We start from the raw sequence: 23,870 nt of genomic DNA, 5'->3' as shown, positions 1-23,870 counted from the left end.
AATCTATAGAACCCTGAGATAAATCTATTCAGGGTTTTTTTCATTTGGGAAGGAAATGTAGTTCTGTAAACTCCAAATCTGTGTTGCCATTGCTGGGGCCTTCTTCATATGTCAATGTTATATTTTCTACTATTATTGTATTTAAGCTCCCTTTTAGATTTACCCTCTTCACTAAATGCAGACTTGCTCCCTTTTAGATTTACCCCCTCCCCTAAATGCAGGAATGTCTTCAGAAATCTGGTATCCCTTAAATCCTGTATTTATGATCAATGCCAATGTTGCATTAAAGACTTGCATAATAACTGCAAAAAACAAGTTACTGAATCCTTACTTTCCTTCTGTTTGCAAGAAGAAAAGCTATATTAAGAACTTTAGCAACACTGACAAAAATGGAATGGAAAAGGATTTTATGAACAAGGGAGTTTATTTTAAAAAAAACATGTAGATACGCTGAATTAATGCACACCAGCAGGTACTGATGAATTCAGTCAACCTTGGCAAGTCTCATGAACACTGGCGCTACTATTTGAGGACTCGTGGCAAACTGATGTCGTCTCAAGGGATTAACAAATGTGAAATTGCATGAATGTCAGGCAGGGAGGTGAGAGCCCTGCCGAAGAGACGAACCAATACAGTCCTGATCCCCTATTGCACATGCTTTCTAAGCATTAGCCAAACTACAGAAAATTAAAAATGGGGGGAAGAAAGAACGTCAGGGGCAATGGAATTATTTATAATACACATAGTTTTAAGACAACAAATCCTTCCAGACTAAAACTGGTTTACCAAAATTGAATTCATATGCCTGTACTTCAGCAAAAATAAATTTAAAAATTCTGACAGCCCAAAATTGCATTCTCAAAAAAAAATAAGATCACCAAGTTAAAGGCAGTTGCATGATTCAACTTGGGAACTTGCAACTTGCAATACCATATCTTAGACCTTACACTATAACCAGGATATGAGAGAGGTGGATGTGGGCATCAAAAACAAAATAAAGTGGGCCCCAGGTAACAGGCTGGGGTTAGATGTGATTCCTAGAATAGCAAATGTTGAAAACTGCTACAGGCACATCTTTTGCACAGGGAAAAACAAAGTTCTGCTGGAATTTCTTTATAGTGAATAATGCCGGCATGCAGTAATACTTACAAAAGCAAGTAGGTTCAAGATTTTCATTATACAGTGGTACCTTGATTATCCAACTTAGTCCATTCGACTCCTGAAACCATTTGAAAACCAAGGCGCAGCTTCTGATTGGCTGCAGGAGCTTCCTGCACTCAATTGGAAGCCGCAGAAGTCATGTCGGACATTCGGCTTCCCAAAAATTTTTGCAAACCAGAACACACACTTCTGGGTTTGCAGCGTTCAGGAGCCGATTTGTTCGGGAGCCAAGCCGTTTGAGTATCAAGGTACTACTGTACATATAAAGGAGTGGGCAGTAGCTATAAATGTGGATGATGCGAAATAGAAAGATGCCATTACATTACAGAAGAAACAGAAAATTCAGAACAATCATGAACTGGAGCACCAAAAAAACGGCAACAATATCAAATATCACAAACACACACATACCCATTATGCTAATGCCCCGTTTCCTCCAGCAATGCATAGTCCAAATAAATCTAATGGGTATTCGGCAATAAAATATTTACACATTCCTTCTAGCATGATACAACACCAGCCCTGCTTCAAACTGCCTTTTCTTGTTCTCTACAGAAGAGAGTTCTCTATTTAGTTCTTACTACCTTCCACTTATGAATATGTATCATCAACACGAAGTAACCAATTTAAAAATATGAACTTCCAAAATAGACACACTAAGTACAGCTTTGGCTGTGTGGGGGGAGGCCTCTTTTTGCTGATGGGCTGGATCTGCTGTCCACAGGCTTTGGGAAGACATGGCTTGAGTTTCAGTTGTGGCTACAGAGTGTGTAGATCAGACAAACAGCAGATTGTAAAAACACAGGATGAGATGCTGTAAGCTGGTTGGGTTGGCTATATTATCTAATTATTGGCTGGCAATCAGCAACCAACACCCACACAATCCAACTGCTGAGCCATCATTGTCAAACCACAGCATGGTTCATGAGAGAGACAATTCTGGATAGTCATAATTATGAATACATAATGTGCAAAGGTTAAAAGGTAAAATATGAGAAGCTGCCACATAACGAGTCCTTCAGCCCAGAACTGTATTTCCTGACAGGCACCATCTATTCAGAGTCTCATGCTGGGTCTCTCCATCCTTGTGCCATCACATTTTAAAGCGATTGAATCAGGCACTTTCCATGTGTAGACAGTATGTTATACCACTGAGCTGCAGCCTTTCCTCTGCTGGAAGGCTACTGCAATCAAATAAACGAAAATACCTGCAGAGCACCTATTTCTTCCTCCTTCCTGAGAGTCTTCTCCAGTAGATCTGCATATTCAAAAAAGAAAAAAAAGAACATCAAGAAAAGGGAAACAATGTGCCTTGTGAATTGATGCAAATGAACAGGTACATAAATGCTGCCAAACTTGAACCATTCCCAAACTAAAAGAAATCAGAAAATCAGCCTCATTATCTCACAGGAGGCTAGAATTTAGTAAACAGAGTTCCAAATTAGAGGTACTTATAATTATAAGCCAGATGTGCCACTCACTTGCTCATCAATTGATTCTGAGCAAGTCGCTGATTGAGAAATTATACCTGGTTCTTCCTTCCCTGCTATTATTCCCAACTACTGGTCCCACTCTTTTAGAAACCAGGCCCGGGTGGTGCCCTGTTTCTTGGGCATCTTTGCCATGCCACCTCAGCAAATGCAACAGCCCTGTGCAGTACTTCTCTTTCTTAAGATGGGGGAGCAGCAGTGTTGTTCTATGGAGGCTTGGGGGCTCTCTTTCTCATGGACCTTTAAGGCCAAATACACAGTAATATTGTTCTGCTGCAAGATGCTCTTTTCCATAATAAAAAGAGCAAAGCAGGATTATCCTGGCTGATCAGATACTGTGGAGCAGGCCGCAAGAGTGGGCCCTGTAGAGACATCAAGCAGCAGGGGAGGGGAGGAAGAGGGGAGGGGCAAGTAAAAGATGAAGGGCTCCAGACATTGCAAAAATATTTGCACAGCTGACGTAAACACCTCATTCTGGGGTAAAAACAAAAGTTATAATTTTCTTCAAAAGTAGTTGAATTATATGTAGAAAGCTAAATATAGGTTGTCAAACATGTCTCCCCCTAACCAGGAGGGAGGAATGCATATTTGTCATTTATTTATTTAGATTATTTTAATCCACCAATCCCAGAGGCTATGTATAAGCATACATTTAATCAGAAAAATATTCAAATTTATATTCTATCCTCCCACAACTAAGTATGGAAATCCATGCCATTTGCTCAGTGGGAAGAAAATGGAAGAAAGATTCATTAAATTAGAGCTTGCAAGTCAGAATGTAGAAATTTAGAAACTTCACTTGTGACCTGAGCAGGTCAGCTCCTAGCCAGCACGAACAATGGACAGGGATGAAGCAATGTTGGAGTAGAACAACATCAGGAGGCCACAGACTCTCTAACCTACATCATAAAGCAAACTAGCCTACTGAAAAAATGGCTTGGCAGCTCATACAAGTAAACTGTGCAGGGAACTACCACTGGAGAAGAATACAGAACACATTTATGAACACTAGGGATTGCAGTCTATACAGTAAGCTAGCCTTTTGGCATCTGACCACTATGGTTAGAGATAATATCAGGATCCACTATCAAAGATCCTGCACAGATCATGAAATATTGAGCGACAGAAGCCTGCCATTCTTTCCTTTGAGCTGTTTAACTCTGGGTAAGTGGCATCACATCCTGCAAGCACAAAATGAGCATACTGTAACTGCACCTCCACTATTTTCCTGGATATCAAAATCCCTAACAGCCCAGCTAAGAATTAACAACCACAAACTATTAAACACAGGTAGTATTTCTGTATATATGCTGCAGACAGAGTTGAGCGTAAGCATGAGCTCCTTCATCCTCCAAACAAGATTAATATTTAGGAAGGCGCAACAAATTGGTAGGAGTTGAAAAGGACAGCCACTGAACAGGATCTTAAAACATTTGTCAGCACATTCTCCTATTTTATTATACCCATAAAAAGAAAGCACTATCCCTTGCTTGAGCTGAGGCTATTCAAAACAAATCACATGTGCTTCAGCTGGATTTTTTTATATATATAAAAATCCCCTTTCCAAATTCACCCAAAATCAACAGCCAATTCTTGTGTGGAAAATACGGGATCATATTTTAAATCATCTTACAATATGCACAAAACAGGCCACTGTCTAGCAGACTGCCTTCAGTTATGACTTAACTTGTGAATAATTAAGACACCTAAGCTTCTGCCTTGGTCTGCTGCCACCAACTGGCTAACAGGCTAACTTAAGACGTTAGCCCAACTGTGGCATCAATCTCCTTCTGATCAGAAATCATGGCAGGAAACTTGTGGGGTAGAATTAAAAACAACATTCCAGAAGAACGGATACCCTTTGTGGTTTGTCTCAGACACTGAAACAACATGACAGTCGGCAGACAAATTCCCAAATACTAAATCAATGAGGTTTTCATACCCCATCATAAGTCTTGACTATGTGGGAAGCTACTGTACAGGTCACTGAGTGGCTCTATCCCCCCCCACCTCCACCCACCCTCCAAAGTTCAGTTTTCTGTGAACCTACTATACACAAACAAGAGTCAGATGAGCAAACTTAGAGAATGGACTCCTTTATCCTTTATGCCCCATATGAGAGACACAGATAGGAGCAGTTTCTGCTTTCAGAAAATGGGTTGTTCATTAATATGCTGTAACTTTGATCCAAACTGATTAAGAAGCAGTTCAATTTGGTATCCATAAACCTCATTGCTGAGGCTGCTAAAAATTGTGCCAATTGTGATAGCGTACTTTGTGATGCGGAACAGCTGCTCCCTAGGACCTGAATGGAAAATACCTACCTATTCATTTCAGAAGGGACGCTGAGCAAGCAGTAGCTGGCAACAGACCTGGAATGTATTTCAAACTCTCTCAAATTCAGATAAGACCCTACCCTCTTGCAGCAGTTAATCTGGTACATGTGTTTTAAACAGGCCTCTTTGTACTGGATGAATAAGAAATTATTTTCATTTTATGGCTGCACTGCTCAATTCTTCCTGTGCTGTCAATATGGGAAAATCTATGTCCACTTTTAAAGATAGTATATCGAAACATTATAAATCAACATACAGGAGCCCTGAATAAAGCCAAAAGAAAGTAGATGTGGACACATTTTCTTCCTCCCTCATAATTCTGAAACAAGCGTCGTCCGATGAAGCTGAACGGTGGGAAATTCGGGACAAACAGAAGAAACATCTTCGCACAGTTCATAGGAAATTATGGAATATGCTATGGCAAGATGGAGTGACGGCCACCAACCTGGGTAGCTTTAAAAGGCGGTTAGTCAAATTGATGGAGGATAAGGCTATCAAAGATTAGGAGTCATAATAGCTGCACCAGAGGCAGTACACTTCAGAACATCTGTAGCTGGGGAACATGAGCAGAAGAGTGTTGTGCTGTTCATATCCTGCTTGCAGGCTACCTATGGGCATTTGGCTGGCCACTAGTGGGAACAAAATGCTGTACTAGGTGGGACTTTGGTTTGATCTAGCAGGGCTAACGTTTTATGCTCTCATCCTTTTGTTTTTAAAATGTTGACAATAGAACTTGAATGGCTGGAGAACTGAAGGACAGAAAGAAAGAACAGGAAAGAAGGGGAGAAATATATACTAACATTTCTGAAGTGCAGCACAAATGTTTATTTAGAAAACGGGTCAAGAAGCTGCTGTGCTTCCTAGTTTTATTTATAAAAATAAAAATGTGGGTGTGGGTGTTCTTCTCTGAGATTACCTCTGCATAGGGGAAAATTTATGTCTGTGTAGCACTGAATGCCAAGATTGGTCCCTTTCTAAATTGGGGATTAAATGTTAACTGAATTCAGAAATGTGGACAATCACTAGTGATTGTCAAGTTCACACGAAAGCACAGAGGAGGTCGATAAAACTGATCATAAAAACAAGGAAGTTTGTACACTGCCTGGTCAATATGCACTTGGTAGCTAAGCACATTGATCAAGTAATGTACAAACCCCAGAGGTGAAATTCAATTCTTCATCCTAAATTGGAGACACTACATATTGACCAGACAATGTATGCATTTCCCCGTTTGTGCTGTCAATTTTTATTGTTGCCATTTATGCACATTCCTTTGACAACTCACATTAATTTCAACACCTCTGCAACTCTAAAAATCCAAACTTGTTTCTGGGCATCCAAAAATAAGGCTGCAAGACTGAAGGTCCATAACAAAAGCAGAGACTCCATGCCAAGCTGGCCTACACGGCTACTTCCCAATCCAGGCAAACTTTCTCCTCAAGTCTGTCAGTTTGATGAACTGGCAACTCAAAGGGGTATGAAAGCATAGATGAGGTTACAACTCTGATGTCCACATCTCATGCAAGGGTCACAGAGAAGACCCTTTAAAGCCGAACGGTGACCCAAAGTTAGTTTTCACCAGACATAACGGCAGTAATGGGTGTGCTCCTTTGAAGAACGAAGTGGGTTTCATATATCAGATGCCGAAATGCTCAAAGTGGACTTGGTATATGAGCACAATAAAGCAACTCTCCTGAACGTCTAACATTTCTGTTTCTACTCCTGACATAACTTTGAGGAATCCCACTGTAACCCTCCCTGCGACCCCCCTACCTTTGGTTATATTTTATATCGTTTATTCTTAGCAAGATTTGACACTTTGGGCAGCAGATATGTCTTGTACTTAATCCATTTTAATGTATTTATAATATGCAACCTACACATTACCCGAAAGGCAATTATCGAGCAATTATAGATTCACAAGCCAACTACACAGTTCCATCTGTCAAATGAAAAGGGCATTTGTTGCCAGAATTTCTGTTGCAGCTGACAAAGTAGACTCTCAGAGGTACTATTCTGCATAACTGCAGTTTTGGGCTTCAGTCCACAGAACCATTCTGTCACAAGGCTTTTTCCTCACAGAGCAGAATGTAGCGAGAACATGTGGATTCTGGGGAAAGCTGAATAGCTTTTGTACACTGCAAAACAGCCATTGCACATATGGCATAAAACTGCAGCAAAGTTGTTGTTGTTTTAAAGGATGTCAATTGCAAGTTCTTCCTTTGTATACTTCCATAACACAGGACATTTTCCATAAGTGATGTTAGCCTGCCACATGGCACCATAAGCCACTGAAAACAATATAGCAGTTGCCATCGTTTTAAAATCAGCCAAAGACCAGGCCAGAAAGTAGATGTAACAATGGATGTAGTTATTCTGCTACCTTATGATTGGGTGCATGTCACTACAAATGCTTTTTTGTGTGGGGAGGGAAGGAGGTGGCAGACAGTGTCACCACAGAAGTTGATACTTCTGGAACAAATATGCCATGTTTGCTATGCCTACTTATAGCAATCTTTGCAACTCAGTAGGCTTCACTTATAGACAAGACACATATGATCAGTTAACCCACGGTGATATCTTCCTGTACAGGATTTTTGTTGTTGTTGAGAAATGCCCACAGTCCACAACAGAATTAAAAGGGCAAGGGTGTGGAACTTTGCCCAGGCCTTTGGCCATTAACTAATCTATGGTCTGTTAAAGCTGGTGGGGGGGGGGTTGTAATTATGATTCTTTAATCTGTTATTACGCTTTTTATTATTATGCTCCGTAAAATGTATTCTGTTATACACAGCCCTGGGGTCTTTTGATAAAGGACAGCATATAAATTGAAACAACAACAGCAGCAGCAGCAGCAACAACAACAACAGGAACAACAACAACAGGAACAACAACAGGAACAACAGGAACAACAACAGGAGCATAGCCTCCTGTGCAAAGATAAGAGTCACTTCTGTTGCTCCGCCCCTTTTTGTCTCTGGCGCCACCCACCACCATCGCATTGAGCCTAGAAGGTTATCCAAGAGGGGTTGTGAACTGAAAAAGGTTCCGCCCACAGCTTAAAATATTCTTAATTGTGCTATAAGCACAGCCATTTCACTATAACCATGTTAGGAAAACTAATTTTCATTCTGCATTAACTGCAGTTCTGGGCTCCAGGCTGCATAATCGATCTGTTGCAAAACTACACAGAATGTAGTGAGAGCAAGTGAACTCTGGGAAGTGCTGTTTTACACTGCAGGATAACAATTTGTGGATGGTCTGCACAGTTGGTACTATTGTAACCCCTAGAGATACAATCGGCAGTGGCACCAAAACAATGTTGGGATGTGCTTCAAACAAATCTAACCCAAACAGTACTTGGCATGCATTGAAACCGTTTAGCTAGAACATGTGCAAAACTCAAAAAGGTTTTACAAGCATGTTGCAAGAACAAATTATTCTTAGGATTACATGCTTCTCTGGTGTACAAAAGAAACAATGTGAGAGTTCCAGAGGAAGTATTCAGGCCTTGAATATCCAAATGTTCACCCTGTCACAAATCAGGCCATATAATTATGAGAGACTGACTTTAAAATCCTGAGAAGGGGATTCTTTCATTTGTCTTTTGATGTTTGAGCCCTTGATAAACATAAACCATATTCAGGAGTCTACAAATTATGTTTCAGCTTGGTAGCCCGACTCATTCCTAGAAGCCAACAGGAGTATAGTCTCTCTGAGCAGATGAAGAGTGCCTCTAATTTTCCACCACATAAGTACAGCCCGCCACTCCCAGGGAATTAAGGAGAAAAGCAATATGGCATTTCCCACGTAAACCTTAAGTCCCTGCAAGGTCTCCTTCTGCAAATCAAACATTGTTTCTCTGGCAAGTGTGTTACGACTAGAGAACATACACTTTCTCCCCTCAAATCCCAGTCCTGGTTTCCTAAAGCTCAATCCAGCAGTTTTGTACAATTAACACACTCCCCTTCCCACAGCTCGAATTTCCTTGCCTTAGAAACAGTCTCTTTGTTCTTTGCAGCCACCTGGACAAAGGGATTCATCTGTGCCCAGCAAACATCTGTTTTGAAGACCAGGGCTAAAAATGATAGGAGGCAATGTGTTTTCCACCCTTCTCAAAGAAATGGACTCCAGAATTTTTATTCATCCCTTTGGAGCAACTTGGTCCTTCACAGACCATAATCAGTTCCTTGAGGTCAAGACTGAGGAAGTTGGTTCCAAAGTTAAGTTTCTTTCCTTTTGGTGTTGAAAGGGGATATGGGAGAGATTACAGCTTGCATGTGGCCCTAGGGCAAGAAGTGGAGTTGGAAACGCTGAGGGCAGTAAGCAGACACTAAACTAGACACTGCTTTTTCCTGATAGCCCTACTAATGTGTTAGGTCTATTCACATTCAGAGAGCACATGAAGGACGGCTATACACACTGGCCATGTCACACCACCACTTCCACCAGTGACACCAGGGAAGGCCAAGAGCAAGGAAAAAAATATACTGCCTGAATAAACCTGGCACCATGTTATTTCTGAGTATATCTGTGAAGCTTTTGATGGTCACTGTGAGAGTCTCTTTGGAGAGCCAGCATGGTGTAGTGGTTAACAGTGGTAGACTCATAATCTGGGGAACCAGGTTCGCGTCTCTGCTCCCCCACATGAGCCGCTGGGTGACCTTGGGCTAGTCACACTTCTTTGAAGTCTCTCAGCCTCACTCACATCACAGAGTGTTTGTTGTGGGGGAGGAAGGGAAAGGAGAATATTAGCCGCTTTGAGACTCCTTTGAGTAGTGATAAAGTGGGATATCAAATCCAAACTCTTCTTCTACAAAGAGGGATGCAAATATTCTAACCCACTTCCAATCTTCACAAATTCAACACAAAGTTCTGAAATGCTGAAAGCATGATGCTGAGGTAGGGAGGGCAGGAACAATGGGGACATGGCAGCACAAATGTGTTTGCTCCCCATCCACACATTCTTTGAACACAGACCATCAAAGTGCTCAAAGATTGGCCATTTAATTATCTGTTCTGGGACCCTTCCTGGTCATGGATCTCTTCACAAGTGTACACGTTCTTTACATATAGTGCTACTCCTCCCCTCTTCCAGTTTGATCTAGTCCTTTTGAGCAACTTATACCCCTCAATTTATACATTCCAGTCATGTGTTTCATTTCACCCACTTACAGCAATGCCTAATGGGTCATATTTGCTATCCTGCATTAAGAACTCAAATTTGTCTTGCTTGTTTCCCATACCCTGTGCATTAGTATAGAGACAACTGAAACCAAGATTCCTTCCCTCCAGCTGCTTCCTTCTTGCAGTTTCATGCCCTTTAGCAGGTTTCTGTAGTACTACCTCAGTTGCTAGTGCATTAATGAGGGTATTATCTCTGGTATCAGGTGTTCCCATGTCGTCTGTAATATTATGTTTCTCCCCCTCAGGATTCAGTTTAAAGCTCTCCTGATCAGGTTCGCAAAACTCTTAGCAAGCACTCTATTATGAAATTACATAACATACCATAGCATTCCTATTTGTATTTATAGAACTCCAATATAATCCAAATCTCACCCTTACTGAAACATTATGTTTTCTTGTTAGTGATCTAACAAGCTCATGCCATGAGAGCCATGTCCCAACAGGCACCATAGAGGAAAGCTCAAATGAATTTTTCACATATCTTTGTTAAGGTTCAAAAAGGGAGCTCACGTATTTCCTCCATAGCATATGTCCCTGCCTCTCCACACGCCCACACGTACATTTGAAGCATAATAATTTCCCAGAAGGGAGAGACGTGCAAGTTCCCTTTTTCCTGTTCCAGCACTTTTTAGAATGTCTGAAGCCACACAGTGTCAACAAACAAGCAAGCTACCAATAGCAATCTCCTATACACAACATTTTGGGTGGGGTTAGCTCACAAACTCAGAACCAGACACACAACTTAAAACAGCTGTCAGAACATTACTGTAATAAAGCTTATGAATACATGTGAGGATTACTATTTCTTTGGCTTTAATCCTTTGTTATTAATGAGAATTAAAAATTCACTTTTAATTTTAATGTTTAAGAATTAAGACTAGGCAACTGTTATTGAAAGAGAGGGAAAATAACTAATAAAGTGAAACAATTTTCAGTGTGTGACTGGAAGATACAGCTGGGAGAAACCTCCGAAGCTAATGTTTTCTTTGGAGTTATATTCAGATGGCTAATGGTTTTCATGGCCAATCTCACAGGTCGTTGCTCTCTTTAATTAGTAGCTTTTGCTAAACATAAAAAGCCTCAAGTAATTTTTAATACTGATTGCAGCTGCCTACTCCATTAACAAATTGTTGTATTAACACTGCCCACCTTGCACTGTCTATCTTTAAAGGGTTGGGGGTTTTTTGCTCTCTTTCATAGATTTTAATTAGCTTCCTCCACCCACCCCCCAGTGCTCATCAGTGTAAGGAATGAAATAGTTCATTTTATTATCTCCTCTGCCAGTAGCACTCCCACCAATGAACAGAAATGATATCAAGTGAATGAATAAGATGCCTGGACCTACTGCTGTTTCTGCTGCTACCCTACCTGAAAACCTCCAAAAGTGGATTAAATTTCTGCCCTGTACATTTCAGGCTGCACATTCAAGCCTCAAACAGAAGCTCCCATAGCTTGTTTCGATACCGTCACTATCTCCAGTTGTCATGGTACTGCACTTTCAAACCACACTTCTCAAACATTTGTTCCTTTGCTTGCATTAGCCTGGAGCAGCAGCACATACAATCACGGCAAGTTGGGCGGGGAGGAAAGGAGAAATGGAATTCAGGCTTGCAAGCTTTGGACAGAACGAATTGTATTCACTGTTGATTCCCTAAAGAAACAATTTACTGAAGCTGGGGGAACAGAACGTACTATATTTGCTCTTTAATCTCTCAGGTTTAGCAAGCTTTGAAAAGGTTTCCATCATCTGTTCAAAAGTTCACACTAAAAATGTTACTCTGCTTTATATTTTGTGTGTGTATGTGTGTGTGTGTGGAGCTCTATGTATTTCTAAGAACACGGCGAGAGAAATGAATTGCAAAATAACAAAGACGGAGCAAACCATAGCCACCTGGTTGTTTAATATAATTTCCATTATGTATATTTTCTAAGTAAGAGTAAAGGAATGGAGGTGGGGAGAAGTTGATAATCTTCTCCTAGGATCATATCACAATAAGACATAAAACCAGCTGTGGGTCACCAAGCTTCCACATTTAATACTTCCAAGAACCAATGTAAAGTCTAAACAAAGCTAAAATGTTTCCACGTAACTCTCATATCACGGCAACCACAAATCGCACTTTGCCGCATGTCCTCAAATAAAGGGCACTGTTTCCTGTGTGGCACTAGGACTACCAATCTCTGTGGTTACGGTTTTTGTGGCCCATTGCACAATATGAAATTGTCCGTTTAGTACAATGACTATACAACCATTCCATAATGTTCAAGATGGCACCTTCAATTTATAGTGGCATCTTCAATTTCTGGTCAGGTACATATCTTTGGTGAAAAAAGCCTTCAACATGAACGGATTGGTTGGATTTTATTTTAGTATTTATTAAATTTGTATACCACCCTATACCCGTAGGTCTCAGGGCGGTTCCAAACATAAAATGATAAGATAAAAAAATACATAATGAAAAATACATAATAAAATAAGAACAAAAACAAATCATTTAAGGTGCCCGTTGAACCTCCCTGGGAAGAGCATTCCATAAGCAGGTAGTCACTGCAGAAAAGTGGTTTGACATGCTGAGAAGGGATTTTACATGCCCAAGGTGGGGGAGACTTGAAAAACAGGGGTGCTGCAGAAAGAATGTAGTTGGTTAAGGGAGTTGTGGACTCAAAAAGGTTGAAAACCTCTGGTTTAGGCTGAAAGTAAATGACTCACCCAGTGAGTTTCATGGCTGAGTGGGGACTAGAACTCCAGTCTCCAAGGTCTTAGTCCAACACTCTAATCACTACAATACACTGGCTCTCTCTCTTTTAAAACAAATAAACAAACAATTCCAATACAGATACAAAATAGGAAAGTTATCAACTTTAAAGGCTTGTTCAAATTGGAAGGTACCAAAAAGACAACAGAAACAGTGTCTGACTGATATTCCGGCTGACCAATGCCCATTCAGTCATATTACCAGGCTTGAACCCATTTTGAAATGGCTCAAATGGCATTCAGATTGCTACAAAGACAAGCAGCTTTACCCTCAAAGTACCTTGGAAACCATTCATAGTGGGCTTCCAAAGGGTCTAAAACTTCATTCTCTGGAGTAAAGGTAAAGGGGCCCCTGACCGTTAGGTTCAGTCATGGACGACTCTAGGGTTGCAGCACTCATCTCGCTTTACTGGCCAAGGGAGCCGGCGTAAAGCTTCTGGGTCATGTGGCCAGCATGACTAAGCCGCTTCTGGCGAACCAGAGCAGCGCACGGAAACACCATTTACCTTCTCGCCGGAGCGATACCTATTTATCTACTTGCACTTTGACATGCTTTCGAACTGCTAGGTTGGCAGGAGCAGGGACTGAGCAACGGGAGCTCACCCCATCGCGGGGAATTCGAATCGCCAACCTTCTGATCGGTAAGCCCTAGGCTCTGTGGTTTAGACCACAGCCCCACCCGTGCCCATTCTCTGGAGCAGATGTTATGAAAATGCTCCACCCCATGGCTACTTGAGAAAGCAACAGAGGCAGAAAACCGCCACAAAGTTTGCATGGTTCTGCTGCTGCAATCATACTCAGTCGACTTCCTTTGCACATCTTTTGCCACTTGCATTCCATTCGTTGTCTGACTTCTTTCATTGTCCTTAGTTCACTGGCGTACCAAGTCACAGAGAGGGTCCTACAATGCCAAAGAGGGTGCTAGGGGCAATTGTATTGAGAGCCCAATGTGCCTCGCTGTTCCAGTGTGACAAGGGCTTCACCTGCTCTCCCTCCAGCTTAATGACAGAACATCTGGAAAAACAAGGAACATTCCTGGGCAAATGTGCCTTTAGAACACTACATTCCTACTGTTGGAATATGTATTTTTTTAAAAAAAAAAACCAGGAGTCTAAATCTATTAACTTATATGGAAAATCATTGTGTTTGCACATGAGCAAGTGAATTTAAATAAGAAGGTATGTGTGTACAATTTGTTCAATTAGAGGGTCTGAACAGTACTTTCTTCCTCTCGCTTTGCAACTCCTGTTCCTTTCTGCACCACCGGGCTTTGATTTCTCTCATATTGAGACAAGTCCTCATGCGACAGAGATTAAATGAGAGTGATTTAGGCAACCTGCCCGCTGCCAAAGATCACGTCCGATTTGAACAAACCAAATTGTATTCATATGAAGTTCCATGTCTGTGTAAATCAGCAAAGTAGGTCAATAAGAACACTTCTAAGGAATGCTTTCGAAGCAAGGCCTCAGAGTGGCCTGTTTTAACTTAAATGAATTGTCAAATGTCATAGTTTCTAGAAAGTGTCTTTTGTGCAAGTTTTGAAAAGTTCCCTCTCAAATGGAGCAACATTACCATTTCAGAAAATGATTTAAATCCTCCATGAGCAAAGCCAGAGAGAAATAAAAAGTTAATTTGTTTTAATTCACCTAGTACAAGATTAAAAAGGTAATTTGTCATTTCTGGTTTCAGAAAATGATACTGATACTGCTTACGGGCATGGATGCTATATAAGAATAATGGTACGACTTATACAAAATGACATGACAGGAAATTGAATGCCACATTCTTTAGTAAGTTTTGTGTCTTAACATCCTAGTTTTGTTTTGTCTGCATGTTTTATTGCCTATCCATATTTATGCATGTCTGACAGAACCTTTCCTCTTGGATACATCAGAAATTCATTTTATCTTCTCCCTCCCAAAAAAGTGTGCAGGAGTTGATTGTTTTCGCAGGGGTTGTCTTTTGAGAGGCTAGCGATTGGCTAGAACCATTTGAAGTCTGTTGCCAAGTTAAAAACCAGTGACCAGAGACATTTTAATAACCACTATAACTTGAGAGGAATGCTTCAGCAGACAGGCAAGTTGGAAGAAATTGAAGTGGAGGACTGAGTGATAAGAAACTAAGTTCCAAAAAAAAAGTTGATACTGGAATTCGTACCTGAGGGAGGTCTTTGCAGTACGACTTGTCAATCCCTGAGTGCTCCAAATAAGACAGTCTATGGCTTTATGAGCAAAGAGCATCAAGTCACCGAAAGCACAAGCCTTCTTTTCTTTACAAAACATGACCTTTAGCTAAAAATGAGAAGGGGCCAGAGAACTCAAAGACTAAATACAAAATCAGTCAGCATGTTACAGCATTACACAAACTCTGCTGGCACCTATACCCTACCTATTTCATAAGATATTTTTGTAAGAGGTCACTTAAATTTCAAGCTTGGTCATTTGGTACCTTTTGCCAGAACCAAAAATAGTTCAAAGGGTAATATGTCATTTATTAACCAACAAAAAATCAAAGTTAATCTGACACTGATCTGACTGATCTTCACAAACAGCCTAACATCAACCATCACTCCTAAAATTTGCCCTGGCAGTTCGTGCAAAATGATTCAATGTGGTTTACATGATTGCTGGTTTTTTACAGATTTCATGCTGCTTGTATTTATGATGTTTTTGTTGATTTGGATGTAGTTTATTTACACTAGTTTTTTTAAAAAATATTTTGGTCTCTTTTTGTACTTTTAAGCAGTATAGAAATGAAATAAATGTTAAGTACATCTAAGGATGCCGTAATTACATGCATGTAGACACGCACACTTTACAAGACATTTTGCTGAAACCCACAACTGCTTCTGAAAACTGTAGTTCCCATCTAGTTTGCTACTATAGGGTACAAGATACTGGACTAAACAGGCCTTTAATCTGATCTAGTCGGGCTCTTTTTATATTCTCATGAGAAGGGAAAATTAGCTTGATACAAAAATATGTCTTCAGCAAGAATGGAAACAGGAGTTTTAGGTATTATTTGGATTCAACCATATCTGACTAGCTTTTATGATAATACGGAGTTCTTGATCTCATAATGCTGACTGCCATATTTGTTGAGACAGCTTAGGTATTTGATAGGGGAGAGAGGAATACAGGGGGAAATCACAATGCCTGTTACACCTTCATGCAGTTTCCACCATCTGTCTCAAGTCCTATAAAGGGGAAGCGAAAATAACATCAATGCAGGATGGCGATGAAGCAACAGCGAAGCAAAATGGAATGCAGTCCATTTGCCATTCCCACTGAGGATTATATTTTTGCAGTGTTTTGAAACAACATTGTGGTGATAAAATTACCTATAATTTTACAGTAAAAATGGAAGAACCTGGCACTGTTTTTAATTTGTGAATCATATCTGCAGGTTACGCTGACTAAAAACAGAACATTAATGCCCAGGTCTTGTTTTGTTTTAAATATTCATTTTGTGCTACTACCCTGTATTTTTACTTTGTGAACCGCCCTGATATCTTCAGATGAAGGGCGGTATATAAACTTAACAAATAATAATAACTAAAACATTATTCTAATCTTGTGTGACTATTGTTAAGTAAGTGACCGTCACTTTTTATCATGGCTAGTTAGAATGCTCTGATGACATAGGGCTCTAGTTGCTTGCGACGTGGGGAAAGTTTGGTAATGTTCAAATGTCCAGTTCTTCTAACTTCACACCTGGGCTAAGTTCCAGGGCTCTTGAAGGGCTTGGCCCAAGCAGCATGGTTCAGTGGTTTCACTCCAAAGACTTTGAGAAACAAATTGTCACCCACAACTTTAATTAGAATGAAATGATGCAGCAGGGAGGGTTGTGGGAAAGAGACCTTTTATTAAACACACTGCAAGGCCTGCACTAAACATTGGGCCATTAGTGTCAGCTACCTAGAACCTAGAAGCTTGGCTTCCTACCCTCTCCCCCCCACCCCTCCCAACCCTCTAGGAACATGATCAGCTGTGTCAAATCCCAGACCCAAAGCTCATTTCATGCAGTTTCAGCTCATTATGTTATCTAGAACACATCTCAACATCTTATTTAAACATTTATTTCCAGTATTTTTAATTTGCAATCTCTGCTTGGGTGGGAGAATTCAGTTAGTTCACTATCCAATACAACAAGTTTTTAAACACCAAATTGCATAGTGTGGTGTTTCATATATGCTGTACTCATATATCTTTTATGTTCACATTTTCTCTAGAGAGCGCTATAAGCATAAAGGCTCAAATAGAATTATCAGGCTTTAATGAAACTCCATGGTTACTCTGTATTATAAGAAAAATACCTGCTCCTTTTCCCTTATGGGGTATGCAAGAGCCTGTATAGAGTCTTTACGTAGGTTCCCTATCAGAAGGAGAAAATAACAGAGGCCAACCAGAGAATATTGAGAAGCAAAGCAGCTAATTAGCCTGATATTTATTGTTTACTGTTGCAAGAGGATCCCCAACTCACCCCACGAAGGGAGGGAGGAGAGGAACCCTGAACAATTGTGCGCAAGCCCTTATATAGACTTTTGAAATTGCCCACCCTGTAGCTGAAGACCACCCCCAAAACATCATACATACATCACAGAAGGAGGTGGTCTCCAACAGAAATACATCACAGGAGGAGGTCTACCACAGAAATCCTGTTTGTCAGGATACCTGACAATGGTCACTGATTGCTCCACCTGGGCAGCCTGGCCATTCCTTTTGAGATGCTAAATACTTACTGGTAGTTCCGGAATCCAGGCTCACCCTATTCATACACAAATACGCCCTTAAGACAGGATTTGAGCAAAGGGACCATGGGGAGGCTTTCCCATTTCCATCCTCACTGCAGAGAATATTTGAGGTCATCGGAAGAGTCAAAATGGGTTGAGGATTGCACTCCTGTACTATTTCAGGCACTTGGTTCATATATGTGTTTGCCTTGTAAATTTATGAACATATGATTTATATATATATGAGACCTTAGAATTTCTATAACACTCTATTTTCTAGAAAAATCAGAAAAACAGGACATGCACTTCTCGCCATCATAATGTACCTGAAATCAGTTAAAAGATTTCTAGCCTACCAGAAAGCTAAAATTTAACACAGACAGAGAGAGCACAAGACAAGCCAGTTACTGGGAAGAACTGGACAGTTGTGCATTTGTCCTCAAAATGGGGAACTGATTAACGCTATCAAGAGATCTGAAATTTGACACTTTCATTGTGCAAGATGCAGTAGAAAAACAGATCATTTCTGCATGCCACAGTCAAATCACGGAGCACAATCACGGAGCATAATAGAGGCCAGAGTTTCAAAATGCGCTGCATGTACAACAGAAAATTGGAGTGTGTGGATTGCAATGGCAACTTAGATTTGGGTAAGCAATCAACAAGAGCAAATGCCAATTGTTAGAGAATGCAAGCTTTATTAAGTATTTTATATAAATGTATAGAAACCTTACATTAAACCCCAATACATCTACCCTATATCTTGTAGCTCTTCCTTTCCTACTCTTGTCAATATTTAAGAATTAAACAAATTAGCAGAATGCAGGTAGGGTCCGTCTGTAGGGTAGGACAACACCTCCCCCTGGAGAAGATAAAAGACCTTGAAGACCCTGCCTGTCTGCAGTAGGGAAAGTCATCTCTTTGAGGAATGGCACCCACCCTATCTGGCAAATCAGAGATTCCATTTACTTCTACAACTGTTCATCCCATGAACAGCCATGAATTTCTGTCTTTCAGCATGCAATAAACATCATGAAGGGGCCACAGCTTAGTGGAAGAAGACATGTTCTAGAAGGGTGACAGGTCCAATTAAAAGTATCAGGTAACCAGTGATGGATAAGACTTCTACCTGAGAGCCCAGACAACCACTGCTGGTCAAAGCAGACAGTCTTGGGCTTAGATGGATGAAAAACTCTGACATGGTATAATACAGTTCCCCTATGCTCCCATCTACAGGCCACAAGCAATGAGCTGTAGCAATGAGCTGTACCAGATGTTCCAGACACAAATGCAAGAGGAAGAAAAACATGGCACAGCACTAAACGGAATATTTTCTCTTCTTAGGGTGCTTTCCAATCTATTATTATTCTAATAATAAGCATTCTAATCATCTATTCTTATTCTTAAAATAATACTCTGATCTAATACCGGCAGCACATGTCTTTCATGGAAGCTACTTGCGGTGAAGTATTTCCTCTCTCCTACATAAATCCTCTAGAAATAGAAAGAGCTGATTAAAACTAACTGGCACTGATTTATTTTTGAACATTATACTCATTTCCAATTTACAAAACAAAACCAAAAAAAAAGGAAGATGAAATATGTTAGTCGTTGCTCAATGGGCATAAGGTATTAAATATTAGCTGATTCCAGTAATTCATCAAAAGCTTTTGAGCACAGCAGAAACATGTTTTTAATTTGGGAACAATAATACTTTTTAACTGTAAAAACCACATTATGAGCCACAACAAGATGGGTTGTAGTTGCACTTGATTTATGGTGGGAGTATATCCTATGGAGCAATTCTGAATAATGATGATAATAGCTATTCCCAAAGCTGGTGTGTGACTATGTAACAGTCATCACCATTCCATCCTACCACCTTCACAATTTAATCACAAAGCGCTCTGATTGCTGTAATGTTTTGTACTAGCTTGAGTCAGAGCTGTTTCACTGAAAATGTACTACTCAACTTTCCAGGAACGGGATTGCATTTAACTGTCATGTTCCCAAAGCTAGGCTATTATTTACCAAGCAAATATATGTGATCACACATTCAATCACATGACAGACACTGGTAAACAGTTGGATTAGTTTCCACCAGAAATGGGAACATATAAAGAACATTCCTAAAATCTCTGTAATCTTCAGTTTCTTTCCTGCTTCCTTATCTCTGTTCAAATTTGCCATTTTCACCTAAGTAAAGGTTCAGCATGAGCTGAATGTTTCTCAGAATTCTATCAGCTGCCTTTGCACATTGCTAAATACACACTCAAAATTTAAGAGCCAGAAGGGTGCTTCTTGGTAATACAAATGACTCAGGTTTACAATACAAGGAAACAACCTGGCTACAGTTTGTTCGTTACTAACACTGGAAGTTTGCTACAGAGTAAATCAGTAATTTCAGCATTGGAGACCACCACAGTACCTCCTGCAGCAACACAACTTGTACTGCACACATTTCATAGGCACTTTTTGTTCATTTGTATAAGCATGCAAATATCAAGGGAAGTAGTATACAGAGCTGACCACAAGAACTATCAGTTCAATGCAGGCAACAAAAGGATTTAAAAAAATAGGCAGACTGGACATCTTGGATAAATATCCTGAAAGATCACAGATTTCTATAAGGCAGTTTTTTAAAAATAAAATTGTCATAATTTAATTCACAAACAGATGGACTTATCTGTGTGTAGGGTATCCACATATCTCTTTTTTTGGGGGGGGTGCTATTTCACTTTCAAAATAGGAGCTGCAAAATGTTGCGATATGTTCTTGACCACCTTGAAGAGTGCTACTGCTCATGGGACAGAAGCCTTGTGGCACTGTTCAAGACCTTCAAGAGAGAGGGGGGTTCAGGAAAAGGGCCAAAAGGACGGAAGGCAAAATGAATAATTAAAGTAGGCGCTGCTTGCTGGAAAACTGGAGGGGGGGCAGGGAGAGATCTCACATAAAAAACCCTACAACTCACATGAGGGAGAGGAACAACTCTATATTAAACTGTCCTAAAAGCTTGCGAACTAATATCCAAACTAACACAAGGCCGGGTGTGTGTGGAAGGGGAGGAATAAAAAGAGTAGAATAAAAACATATTGATAGACGTACTAAGTTTTTAATACTGAAACTGTCCTGCTCTGTAGCCTCCCCACTCTCATGTTCTCAAATCAGTAAAGTTTAGGTTTAACTAAAATGTATTAGGCTGTTATGAATCTGGAGGTGCCAGACCCACTCTAACAGCTGGACCCAGCAAGTGTTAAATATAAGCCAGGCTGGCTTCCTGTGTTCAGGTCACTGCCTGGGTGAAGGGCCATTAAGAAAACCAAGGAAAGGTGAAGAGCCATTAAGAGAGGGGGCTCTGTCCCAGACAGAAAATGGATGGGGCCCCTCCACCACCTTGCAGATTGTGAGAAAGACAAAGGGCAGGGTTTAGAGTTGAAAGTGTGTGTAATGTACCTAGAAGTAAAGTTGAAGGCTGAAAAACCAGAGAGGTAGAGCATAATGTTTGATTTCTGTTTTGAATCCAAGGCTGAAGCTATGGGAGAAACAAGAGCCTTTTGGGGTATTAATGCTGTGAATCCCTCCATCATAGGCTCAGGTTGCATATATGTGTAAATACACCTTATATCATAAAGACATCACAGTCTCTGCTGTGCCTCATTTCCAAAAGGAAACTTGGACCCTGGGTGAGCTCCTGGAATGGAATCTCACACTGCTTGGAGATTTGGTTGCTGTGCAACAATATATATTTGAATTTCCCCCAACAACATTCCTCCTTGGAGGTGGAGGAGGGTCGTGCATTCCCCCTCTCATCCTACCTTTTCTCAAAACTGTACATTTCTCATTCCTACCAGGCTAGCACCCAGCATCTCCTCTTATGGAACACAGAGTTTCAGATTCCCAATCCCCAAGGGTAGTAAGAAACTATTTCCATTGAAGTAAAGGCTCTAACAAACAGGCAGTTAAGGAGTACTGGCATAAGGGTCAAACAATGTATGGGATTGTAGCACTAATTGTGTAAAAGACAGCTGAGAGACTGATACACTATTTCAGCAAAAAGGAGCTATGGGCAGTGAACTGCTGTATCAGCCAATTCTAGAGTCACTTTCTCTCTTCCATGCAGTTGTAATTGGGATTTTCTTTTAAATCCTGTCATGGGGACTTGTAAGACAGGTATACAGCCAGCCTGAGAAATGAGGTCTTAACACCTCACAGTCTGTCTTTCAGGAAACAAGGAGATAAACCAAAAGAAAAGTGGGTGATTTTGCTTTCCGCAATTGTTTCATGTTTGTTCCCAACAGAGAGTATAATTTTGTGTGGGCTGCAATGTCATTCCCATATATGTGTCCGTTCCAGCTACATATAATTACAGTACGGTCATTTTGTTGGCACCATTTCTCTCTCAAAACTAATGTTACTACTTAAAAGTCTGAATATGTGTTCGTATAGAACAGATAGTTGCTTTGATGCAACAAATAACTGGCGCTGTCAGCCCCTGAAAGAAATACAGATTTACATGAAAAAGACACTTTTCTCGATGCCCTTCTCTGACTCTCCAGGAGGCATCAATTATTGCTTGGTGGAGGATGAGCCTTGTACACAGAATTGCATGTGCCCCCCAGTGCTACACTGGAGTCCTGCATTGGTCTAATTACCATGACCTTTTATTATCTATAATTCTCATAGAGCTATAGCAGCAATTCTCTCTAGGACTGCAAATGTGATGAGTTGATCAGTCAAACAATGTCATCCAACTGATTAATTGACATTAGGTGACTGCATCATGTGACAGCAACTCTGCCCTGAAGAAATCAAGATATACCGGCACACGGAATTAGGAGCTGAAACACTTATTATCAGAAAGTTTTTGTCTTCTTCACTTGGGGTTACAAGAACTATTCTTTGCTGAGGATGAATAGCCAAATCAAAGATTTTCCTGCATCTACAGCGGTACCTCAGTTCAAGAACAGTTTTATTTACAAACAATTCAGTTTACAAACTCTGCACAACAGGAAGTAGTGTCCTGGTTTGAGAACTTTACCTCAGTCTAAGAACGGAATCCGAATGGTGGAAGGGCACCAGCGGCGGGAGACCTCATTAGGGAAAGCACACCTCGGTTTAAGAACGGTTTCGGTTTAAGAACGGACTTCCGGGACAGATTAAGTTCGTAAACTGAGGTACCACTGTATATCATTTTCATTATGCACCAGTAGTGGACAACTGCTCCCCTAACCTCCAGTTGACTGTATCACTGTTGGCGTCTCCTTCCCTTCTTGATACCGTGTACCCCAGCCTTGAGCGTGCTAGGGTGGAACAGCATTGTGATGTTCTTTTCATTAACAAGCCCTAACAAAAGGAGCAGGAGAAAGAAGTGAAGTGCTTCCTGGCAGTGCTTACTTAAATTCTATAGTGGGATAGCTCCAGATGCACTAACTCAGGGGGTCTCCATGAATTTGTCACTGGGGCCAACCAGATGCCTATGGGAAGACCAGATGAAGAATCTGAATACAATAGCACTCTCTCCACTTATTATTGCTTGGTATCTTGCAGGGTAACCAAGACTCTCTCTATGGGAGCTGGTGGGCTAGCTGCTTCACTCATGGACTGGTGTTTTGGTGGCCCTAGTCTTGGCTTTGCCTTTTGGTCTCGGAAAAGCTCTGCACTGAGGCCAAATGAGGAAAATCAACTTTTAATATTCTTAAGCTAGTTACATTATTATTTCAATATGCTTCAAGCAGGAAATGCATGCTGGTTATATTTCTCAGGTGGCTATAGAACTAAAAATAAGTTTGTGTCAATTGCTGCTGAAACACATGTACTGTATTTTTCACTCTATAAGACGCGCCAGACCACAAGACACACCTAGTTTTTGGAGGAGGAAAACAAGAAGAAAAAAATTCTGAATCTCAGAAGCCAGAACAGCAAGAGGGATTGCTGTGCAGTGAAATCAGTAATCCCTCCTGCTGTTCTGGCTTCTGGGATAGCTGCGCGGCCTGCATTCGCTCCATAACACGCACACACATTTCCCCTTACTTTTTAGGAGGGAAAAAGTGAGTCTTATAGAGCAAAAAATACGGTATTTAATTCAATTTAATTTGCACACATTTTGCGGGGAAATGTTTGCATTTGCAGTTGCTAAAGAAATATAGTAACATTCAGGGACTTGACTTAGCAAAAAAGTCCAAGACTTTCTCCTAAAAGTATTTTTCCCC

General features: G+C 40.6%; 1 protein-coding gene across 6 annotated transcripts in view; it reads right to left on the bottom strand.

Moving 5' to 3' along the window:
* Positions 1–23,870, bottom strand: part of CEP128 (centrosomal protein 128) — a 176,657-nt gene that overhangs the window by 50,119 nt on the left and 102,668 nt on the right. For all 6 annotated transcript variants that reach the window (XM_081909759.1, XM_081909758.1, XM_081909760.1 and 3 more), the window contains one exon: positions 2,370–2,419. In XM_081909759.1, coding sequence (XP_081765885.1) covers positions 2,370–2,419 — 50 coding nt within the window. The remainder of the gene's footprint in view (positions 1–2,369; positions 2,420–23,870) is intronic.

Source organism: Podarcis melisellensis, assembly GCF_964234715.1.
Source record: "Podarcis melisellensis genome assembly, chromosome: 1".
Lineage (NCBI taxonomy): Eukaryota > Metazoa > Chordata > Lepidosauria > Squamata > Lacertidae > Podarcis > Podarcis melisellensis.
This window is presented reverse-complemented; position numbering and strand designations above follow the sequence as displayed.